General features: G+C 41.5%; 1 protein-coding gene across 1 annotated transcript in view; it reads left to right on the top strand.

Moving 5' to 3' along the window:
- LOC311130780 (protein shisa-like-2A) overlaps positions 1–7,377 on the top strand; it is a gene marked incomplete at its 5' end in the record, with an annotated part of 18,796 nt that extends 11,419 nt beyond the window's left edge. The window contains one exon of the mRNA XM_084163578.1: positions 6,691–7,377. Within this exon, the coding sequence (XP_084019704.1) occupies positions 6,691–6,884 (194 nt within the window). The 3' untranslated portion in view covers positions 6,885–7,377. The remainder of the gene's footprint in view (positions 1–6,690) is intronic.
- Between the last annotated feature and the right edge of the window lie 3,076 nt (positions 7,378–10,453).

Here is a 10,453-nt window from a genome sequence, read left to right as displayed (position 1 = left end):
TGATGCACCGGTACCGGTTGCCGGGCGGAAGCAGAGAGAACAGTCTATGGCTTGGCTGTCTGGAGTCTTTAAAAAGTTTCCGGCCCATCCTTTCACACCGCCTGATATAGAGGTCCTGGATGGCAGGGAGCTCGGCCCCAGTGATGTCCTTGGCTGTCCGCACCACCCTCTGTAGCACTATGCGATCGGGGTGGTGCTGTTGCCATACCAAGCAGTGATGCAGCCAGTCAAAATGCTCTCAATGGTGCAGCTGTATAACTTTTTGAGGATTTAAGGGGCCATGCCAATCCTTTTCAACCTCCTGAGGGGGAAGAGGCGCTGTCACGCCTTCTTAACGACTGTGTGTGTGGACCATTTTAAGTCCTTAGTGATTTGGACACAGAGGAACTTGAAGCTCTCGACCCGCTCCACTGCAACCCCATCAATGTGAATGGGGGCGTGCTCACCCCCCTGTTTTCTTTAGTCCACGATCAGCTCCTTGGTCTTACTGACGTTGAGGGAGAGGTTGTTGTCATGGCACCACACTGCCAGGTCACTGACCTCCTCCCTATAGTCTGTCTCATTATCGCCGGGGATCAGGCCTACCACCGTCGTGTCGTCAGCAAACTTGATGATGGTGTTGGAGTCGTGCGTGGCCAAAAGTTGTGGGTGAACAGAGAGTAGAGGAGGTGACTAAGCACACACCCCTGTGGGGCCCCCGTGTAGAGGGTCCGCATTGCGGAGGTGATGTTGCCTATCCTCACCACCTGGGGTCGGCCCATCAGGAAGTCCAGGGTCCATTTGCAGAGGGAGGTGTTCAGTCCCAGGGTCCTAAACTAGGTGACAAGCTTGGAGGGGACAATGGTGTTGAACGCTGTGCTGTAGTCAATGAACAGCATTTTCACATAGGTATTCCTGTTATCTAGGTGGGTGAGGGCAGTGTGGAGTGCAATTGAGATTGCGTCGTCTCTGGATCTGTTGGGGTGATATGCAAATTGGAGTGGGTCTAGGGTGTCTGGGATGATGGAGTTGATGTGTGATATAACCAGCCTTTCAAAGCACTTCATGATTACAGATGTGAGTGCTACAGGGCGGTAGTCATTGTGGCATGAAGCCTTAGAGTTCTTGGGAACAGGAACGATGTTGGTCAGCTTAAGACATGTTGGGATTACAGACTGGGACAAGGAGAGGTTGAAAATGACCGTGAACATGCCTGCCAGCTGTTCTGCTCATGCTCTGAGAACGCACCCTGGAATACTATCCGGCCCCACAGCCTTGCGAGTGTTGACCTGATTAAAGATCTTACTAATGTCGGCCTTGGAGAACGAGATCACCCAGTCCTCTGGGTCGATGGTGGCCCTCACACACGGCACGGTGTTGTTATTGTCGAAGCGTGCATAAAATGCATTGAGTTCGTCTGGTAAAGAGGCATCGTTGGGCAGATCACGGTTGGGTCTTTCTTTATAATCTGTAATGGACTGTAGCCGCTGTCACATGCGGCGGGTGTCGGAACCTGTGTAATATGATTCCACCTTATTCCTATATTGTCCTTTTGCTCGTTTGATGACTCTGTGGAGGTCGTAGTGGGACTTCTTGTACATGTTCCTGTCCTCAGCCATTGCCTCAGGGTTGTCTGCGAAACCCCTGTGTGCGGTAGCCCTGTCCTTTAGGTTAGCTCGTCGATATTATCGGCAGAGTCTCTGAACATATTCCAGTCAGTGCTAGCAAAGCAGGCCTGTAGCATACTTTCTGATTCTGATGACCAATTCTCAATGGAGCAAGTCACGGGTACTTCCTGTTTGAGCTTCTGCTTGTAAACTGGAAACAGGAGTACAGAGTCATTATCTAATTTGCCAAATGGGGGACGTGGGAGTAGGGCTGTGGCGGTCATGAAATTCTGTCAGCCGGTGATTGTCAAGCAAATAACTGCCGGTCTCACGGTAATTTACCGTTAATTAGCATAAACACGTTTAGCATCACCTGGCTGCCATGCATAGCCTACAAGCCACTGATGCAGACCTTTGGAACATCTACATTTAAAAAAGTATAATAAATCCATTTAATAGAGCCTACACCATCACAATAAATCCATTATTTATTTTAGACAGGTCTAAAGAAACATGATATGAAGAAAATGTAGTCTATTTCAGAAGAACAGAATAGCATACTCTGAGTTGTCCTTATGTTAGGCCCTGATATGGCTATGCCATATGGCTGTGGGCTACACTGGTTAATTTAGCAGACAAGATTTGCTTAGAATTCCGTGACATTGTTTTTTTTATTATTTTATAGTATGAAGAATACAACTGAACATAAACATTAATAAAATAGAAAGGATATTTACTCCAAATGATTTAAAAGGATGTGCGCACATGCGGCTATTCTGTGTTGAGCGGTAAACAAAGAAACTGGTCCTCTTATATGCTTAATTTAGAGTTATTTATGCAACTTTAGTTGTGATACAAACGTTGGGCTATATGTTTTGATTTTTAATACATTCCAAGGCTGCATGATGGCACTCTAATGATGATTTGAAAAAAAGTTGCAAGCTGCAAACACTTCATCAGTCTCTCATTCACAATTTGACAAGCACTTGATAATATTCTCACCAGGCCTCGAATTTCCCAGTGGCATCCCCCTTTCGTGGCCGTAATGCCCCCTAAAAGATCCATGCCTTTTGCAGCCAAAGTGGCCGTTGTGCCCTTGGCCTGAATATAATAGGCTAATTATAATTCCCTTCTCCTGGCTGCCGGCTGCCGTGCTCCGAAGCACCTCTCACTCACATGGCTTGCTCAGATGTAGCAAATGCCTTCACATGAATGGGTCCTTCTCACAGGTAGTTCAGCTAAGAAGTAGGCTACAAGTGAGTGAAGATAGACACATCAGGGAAGCAACTGCGCGCGTCCCTCTTATCAAATTCCGAGGCGCATATTGAAGATGTTAGAACTGTCCACATTTAGCCTATTTTTTGTCAGCCAACAAGATGAGTAGGCCTAACGAACAGCAAAAGCACTAGCCTATGTCAATCTACTATCCCCCATAGTACAAAAGTTGACCTATTCTATTGGTCAACTTGTCCTTCTGTGCAATAAATAAATATTCCAAACATACTCTGGGACAGTTGTGGGATGCAATAGATTCCAAATTAATACAATCACTCGCATCAAAAAAATTTGATAGTTTAGCTTAAAATGTTGATGAACTATTATGCTATTTTTTCACATTATAAGCGCAGCAATGTGCACACGGCAGTAGGCTATAAGCGCAAATGTTCCAAAGTGCAATAAATTAGCGGGAAAACACTGTTCTCGAAAGTGACTGCAAATGCGATTATGCATGTAATGCTTTATTATAAAGGTGCATTTTTATGGTGAAAATTATCTTCCCCAAACTTGAAATGCCAGTATACCAGTTCGGCTCTACACCGGTTATAAAGCAGATTAATGTGCTTAATTTTAAGAAGTTATATGGCCACTTTAGTTATGATACAAACCTTATCAAAACATATAGGCTTATGGGCTAGGATACATGAAGTGTGCGGCTATGATTTGAAAAAGGCGCAAAAAAAAGGTATGAGCTGTTTCTTGCCTTAATGCACTAGCTGGGCATCATTCACAAGTGATAATATATCATTCACAAGTGATAGGCTAATATTGTCACCCTTCAGACTATTCTTAATTTAATATTGTCTTTACATATACTAAATAATAGATATGTGTGACATTAGTTTTGATTTAGAATGGACCATATTATGCACCTGTCTCGGAACAGGGGCATGGGAAAAAAATACATGTAATCTCTGCACTAAAATAGCAAATGGAGGACGCTTTTCCCATGGTTCATTTTCATGCCAGCCAGGTAGGCTATACTCCTGTTGTAAAGCGAAGCAACGTGCTTAATATTAGGAAAGTTGATAAATAAATATAGTAGGCCTAGCCTATACAAAGCTGATGGGATCCTCCTCTTTTTAATAGAGGCCATCAAAACTCTGCTTTCTCACGCAATTGCATAGCCTATAGAAATGTTGCGCAACATGAGCTTATGGGCTCTCATGAAGTGTTTGATTTAGATTTGGATTTATTTGCATTTCAAGCAGTAAAATTTGATTTAAAAAACAGATAGAAATACACCTTATGGAACAGCGGTGACTGTGAAGCAACACAAACATAGGCACACACAATAAAATAGCACTATACACACACTTACACATTGATTTTGTGTTGTAGATATGTGGTAGTGGAGTAGGGGCCTGAGGGCACACACTTAGTGTGTTGTGAAATATGTTGTGAATGTATTGTAATGTTTTAAAAATTGCATAACTGCCTTAATTTTGCTGGACCCCAAGAAGATTAGCTGCTGCCTTGACAAAATACAAATACAAATGTCAGAGTGATTAGAGTGACAATAGAGTGCTGAGTACCAGGCAGTTAGCAAGTTTGGTAGGCTATTAATGACCATTTGCAGCATCAGAGCTTGGAGAAGCATAATTACCATGACTAAACGGTCACACGGTATATTTTACTGCTGTCATGACTCGTAACTGCCGGTGTGGCAGTAATACGGTCACCATAACAGCGCTACACGGGAGGGCCTGTATGCTTGCTTGTGGGTAGAGTAACAGTGGTCTAGGACTTTATCGCCTCTAGTGGCGAAGAAGACATGTTGATGGAAGTTGGGCATCGCGTGTCTTAATGACGTGGAATTAAAATCACCGGCAACAAGGAAATCAGCCTCCGGGTGCAAGTCTACCTTCTTGTTTATAGCCTCATACAGTTCGTTAAGTGCCAGCTTGCTATATTTATTGTCCTGAGGTGAAATGTGTACAACAGTCACAATAACAGCTGAAAACTCCCTCGAGAAGTAGAAGGGTCGGTATTTGACCATCAGGTGAACAATGGGTCGAGACTTCCACTGCGCTCGAGTAAGCACACCATTTGTTGTTGATGAAGAGGCAAACCTCTCCCCCTCTTGATTTCCCTGTCTCCACTGTCCTTTCCGCTCGGTTAATAGAAGATCCATTGAGTTGGATAACCATGGAGGAAGCCTGCAGGAAGCCAGAAAGCGTCCGTTAATAGATAAGTTCACAGTTAATTTCTTCTCACACCGGCTGAGATAATTATCTGTGTTTGTGTTTGCGTTTGTGTGCGCTTGCGCATGCGTGTGTGCGTGGTTGCCTCCACATGAGAGAACCCACTACCTTCCTTCACCCAACATTCTGCCTGAGTTACTTAATGAGTCTAAAGCCCATGGTACACGGGCAAGGATCCTTCTAATCCTTCTCTTTTTCGAAAAATATTTTCTATGGCCTTGAACATGTCTTGGGAAAAGTATTCAAATGCTGACTTTCACATTTTGTAGCCTTGGAGCTTTCAATTTGCGCAGCACATTCAAAACATGACCCTGTATAAAGCGTACATTCTCATTTGTTTTTATTTCTCATGTGTTTGTATTTTATCTTATTTTCTTACCTTTGATATACTGCATTGTTGGGAAAGAGCTTGCTAGTAAGCATTTCACTGTACTGTTTACACCTGCTGTATCCTGTTCACGTGACAAATAAACTCTGATTTTGATATTTTTTATATGCATGAACTGAACTGGGTGAATACTTTTTCAAACTGTGTGTGTGTGTGTATGTTTGTGTGTGTCTGTTTGTGTGCCAGCCAGGCCAGAGTAATAACAAAATATACCCCATGCTGCCATGCTGAGAAAAACAATGAATGCTGCTTTGCCCTTGATATTTGATGAGGAATCAGAAGAAAAAACAACCAATCCACAGTGGACTGGACTACTGATGTTAATCCTCTGTGATCAGTTTCAAAGTGGGGGATGGAACTGAGCTGATATTGAAAGGGACGGCTGTCTGCTCGTAATTGTAATGTAGATTAATGCGGAATTCAGAGTGCCTTTCGTTAACTACACAACTCTACTCTCAAAATGAAAGCTTCATTAAACAAAAACAAAATGTAGGTCTGAAAATCAAAAGTCTGTAGCATTCTCAAAGTAAGGATTCAGGGTAGTCATTTTCATATGAAAGGCACTCTCACTCACTAACATTCACTCTCAATATGCACCGTTTGACCAGTCGAGCAATGCCAACCAATAACTCCCATTGTGATCGCCTTTGTCAGATTGATAAAGGGAACAGAATCCATCAGCTAACTGTCTACAGAGATCATGGAGTTTTAGGTTTTTATAGTGAAAAGAAAGGCTATAGAATTAGAATTCAATTAGATGTTGGACAAGCTTGTAGGAGTCCATTATTTGTCACTCAGTGTAATCAGTTTGTGTGAATGTGGAAGTAGACTGATTCATTTTACAAGATGGTATTTTTGTCCCTAATAACAATAGCGAAAGATTTTTCCTATGACATGTCAAATTGATTTTTATACAGTCTCTATCTAGCATTCCTCCTTGTCCTTTCCACTTGAGATTTCAGTTGGTCATCCAATTGTATGCTTTCCAGCATGGCTACTCAGAAACCATATTTCTTATGAATAAGTTGCTACTGGTTCTGGAGTATAAGGAAAATAACTAACTCTCAATATCAGTCAGCAGATATTTATAACAATTTAGAGCGGGGACCCATAGAGAGAAAAGCTCTCCATCTCAAAGCAATGTATTGCATGATTCTTCATCAGACACACCTGAGGGGGTACTTACTTTAAATAAATACAAAATTGAACAAATGCGAAAACATTGTATTTCCAGGTGCTGAACCCAGTCCGCGAGAGGGGCCGAGTCAGAGTCACCCCAGCAGCGCCCCTACGGGTCCCCAAGGGTTTAAGAAGCACTTCCTGAGTGGTAAACTGGACTGTGACAACCAGCCTCCAGACCCAGACCGCCTCTTCCAGAGGTGCTTCATGGCCACAGTCACCACCATCAACGTGGAGGGGTCCTCATAGACTGCCCTAGGCCCCTCAAGCCAGTATAGACGGAGGAGAGGAATAGAGGATGGCTGTGTGAGAGGAGGAGAAGATAGGAGCCTCAAACCAGACTGACACTGCATCTACTACCAGGACTCTCTCTCTCTCTTTTTCTCTCTTTCTCTCTCTTTTTCTCTTTCTCTCTCTTTTTGTCCCCACTTTAAAGGTCCAATGCAGCCGTTTTTATCTCAATATCAAATCATTTCTGGGTAATAATTAAGTATCTTACTGTGATTGTTTTCAATTAAAATGGTCAAAAATAAACAAAAATAGCTTCTTAGCAAAGAGCAATTTCTCAAGCAAGAATTTTGCTAGGACTGTCTGGGAGTGGTCTGAGTGGGGAGGGGAACACTTAAAACTAGCTGTCATTGGCAGAGAGAATTTGAATTATATTTCTTATTGGTCTGTTAACTAATTTACTGGTGATGTCACCAGGCAGGCCAAAACTCCATCACACCAAAACAGGCTAACATTTCAGGCGGTAAAGGAAGGGAGGGAGGGGAGGGTAAAAGAAGGGAGGGAGGGGGGGGTAAAAGAAGGGAGGGAGGGGGGGGGGGGGGGGTAAATGAAGGGAGGGAGGGTAAAGGAAGGTTAGATTAGATTTGATGACATTTGTAACTTGATTTGCCTGGAAGCTAAAATATTGAATCTGTATTTGCATAATCCAAGATGTCAGTATTGTACCTCCAAGACACTTCATTATAGGCCATGAGATTGGTTAATTTGACAGATTTCTGCTGCATATCATGAGTATTAATTGTTTTGTCGAAATGATGCAGTATGCGTCATCATCGTTTCATATGCCTATATTTCTCTGTGTGGGTTGACACAAACATATGGAAATTCAAACATGCTATGAATAACTCTGCATTGTGGTAATGTCATAACATCATGCCTGCAAAATATTATTAATCCACAAAACAAAGGGAAAAAACATTGAACAAACAGAAATAAGTGTTATCATGTGCCTAAGCTGTTTTACAGACAATGATGGGCCCCTAGCTGCAATCGGTTTTTGCAAAGGAGGTATTGGTTGGTCTGTTTTGTACATGAAATGTTTGTCAACATAATGTGTTTGTCTCAATCTTTGACTGATTTAAACAATGTGTGCTACTGTGAGGTTTTCATGTATTTTTCAAAGTGCCAAATGACATTTTTTAATACTCTTGCCTTTTTATCAGGCAGATAACGATAGCAGGTTGTGTATCATGCACACAAAAACCTGTAGGGTTTATATGAAGAGAACTGAAATGTCTGAATCAGCTGTGGATTGACTTTGTACATAATGGTTGTCAATGATGTCGCTGTTTACAAATGCCAGATGTGTGCTTTTGTCTGGTGAGGTATTGAGAATCCTTATTTTATGTTGTGGTTTGTTTAAATACAACAGGGTTGCTTCATGTTATGGGCAGCTTCAGTAAAACTCAATGTTTCATCTGCCACCATAATGAATTCAATATTTTCCAAAAAGTGAAAAGGCTACCACTATGTAAGAATTAACATTTTAACCCTGCCGAATGCACTGTTTACTGATGGTAGTAGGCCTTCATGCAATTACATTATTATTATTATTACTATTACTATTATTATTATTATTATTATTATTATTATTATTATTATTATATATTTATATTAATATGATTTATTATTATTACATATTATTATTTATTTTTATTAAATAATTATTATTATACATTAACGTCAGGAGCAAAGGAGCACACTAAACAACGTTGAAATGACTGTAGTAATTGAAAATGCATTAAATTGGTTAGGACATCTACTTTGTGCATGACACAAGTCATTTTTCCAACAATTGTTTACAGACAGATTATTTCACTTATAATTCACTCTATCACAATTCCAGTGGGTCAGAAGTTTACATACACTAAGTTGACTGTGCCTTTAAACAGCTTGTAAAATTCCAGAAAATGATGTCATGGCTTTAGAAGCTTCTGATAGGCTAATTGACATAATTTGAGTCAATTAGAGGTGTACCTGTGGATGTATTTCAAGGCCTACCTTCAAACTCAGTGCCTCTTTACTTGACATCATGGGAAAATCAAAAGACCTCAGAAAAAAATTATAGACCTCCACAAGTCTGGCTCATCCTTGGGAGCAATTTCCAAATGCCTGAAGGTACCACATTCATCTGTACAAACAATAGTACGCAAGTATAAACACCATGGGACCACGCAGCCATCATACCGCTCAGGAAGGAGACGCGTTCTGTCTCCTAGAGATGAACGTACTTTGGTGCGAAAAGTGCAAATCAATCCCAGAACAACAGCAAAGGACCTTGTGAAGATGCTGGAGGAAACAGGTACAAAAGTATCTATATCCACAGTAAAACTTGAGTCCTATATCGACATAACCTGAAAGGCCACTCAGCAAGGAAGAAGCCACTGCTCCAAAACCGCCATAAAAAAGCAAGACTACGGTTTGCAACTCCACATGAGGACAAAGATTGTACTTTCTGGAGAAATGTCCTCTGGTCTGATGAAACAAAAATAGAACTGTTTGGCCATAATGACCATCGTCATGTTTGGAGGAAAAAGGGGTTGGCTTGCAAGCCAAAGAACACCATCCCAACCGTGAAGCACGGGGGTGGCAGCATAATGCTGTGGGGGTGCTTTGCTGCAGGAGGGACTGGTGCACTTCACAAAATAGATGGCATCATGAGGAAGGAAAATTATGTGGATATATTGAAGCAACATCTCAAGACATCAGTCAGGAAGTTAAAGCTTGGTCGCAAATGGGTCTTCCAAATGGACAATGACCCCAAGCATTCTTCCAAAGTTGTGGCAAAATGGCTTAAGGACAACAAATTCAAGGTATTGGAGTGGCCATCACAAAGCCCTGACCTCAATCCTATAGAAAATGTGTGGGCAGAACTGAAAAAGTGTGTGCGTGCAAGGAGGCCTACAAACCTGACTCAGTTACACCAGCTCTGTCAGGAGGAATGGGCCAAAATTCACCCAACTTATTGTGGGAAGCTTGTGGAAGGCTACCCGAAACATTTGACCTAAGTTAAACAATTTAAAGGCAATGCTACCAAATACTAATTGAGTGTATGTAAACTTCTGACCCACTGGGAATGCGATGAAAGAAATAAAAGCTGAAATAAATATTTATATTATTCTGACATTTCACATTCTTAAAATAAAGTGGTGATCCTAACTGACCTTAGGGAATTTTTACTAGGATTAAATGTCAGGAATTGTGAAAAACTGAGTTAAAATGTATTTGGCTAAGGTGTACTGTATGTAAATTTTCGACTTCAACTGTATGTTTACATTGCGAAAGCAAGTGAAATAGATAATAAACAAAAGTGAAATAAACAATAAAAAATGAACAGTAAACATTACACTCACAAGGAATAGACACATTTCAAATGTCACATTATGTCTATGTACAGTGTTACAGTCTCTCTCTCCTTACACACACCAGGGGAGATGGTGTTCAGAAAACGGACCAGGGAAGGAGGCAGTGGCAGGTAGCCTAGAAGTTAAGCGCGTTGGGCCAGTAACTGAAAGATTGCTGGTTTGAAT

This window comes from Coregonus lavaretus, assembly GCF_964263955.1.
Source record: "Coregonus lavaretus genome assembly, chromosome: 6".
NCBI classification, from domain to species: Eukaryota; Metazoa; Chordata; class Actinopteri; order Salmoniformes; family Salmonidae; genus Coregonus; species Coregonus lavaretus.
Note: the sequence above shows the minus strand (reverse complement) of the source record. Positions and strands in the feature narration are given on the sequence as shown.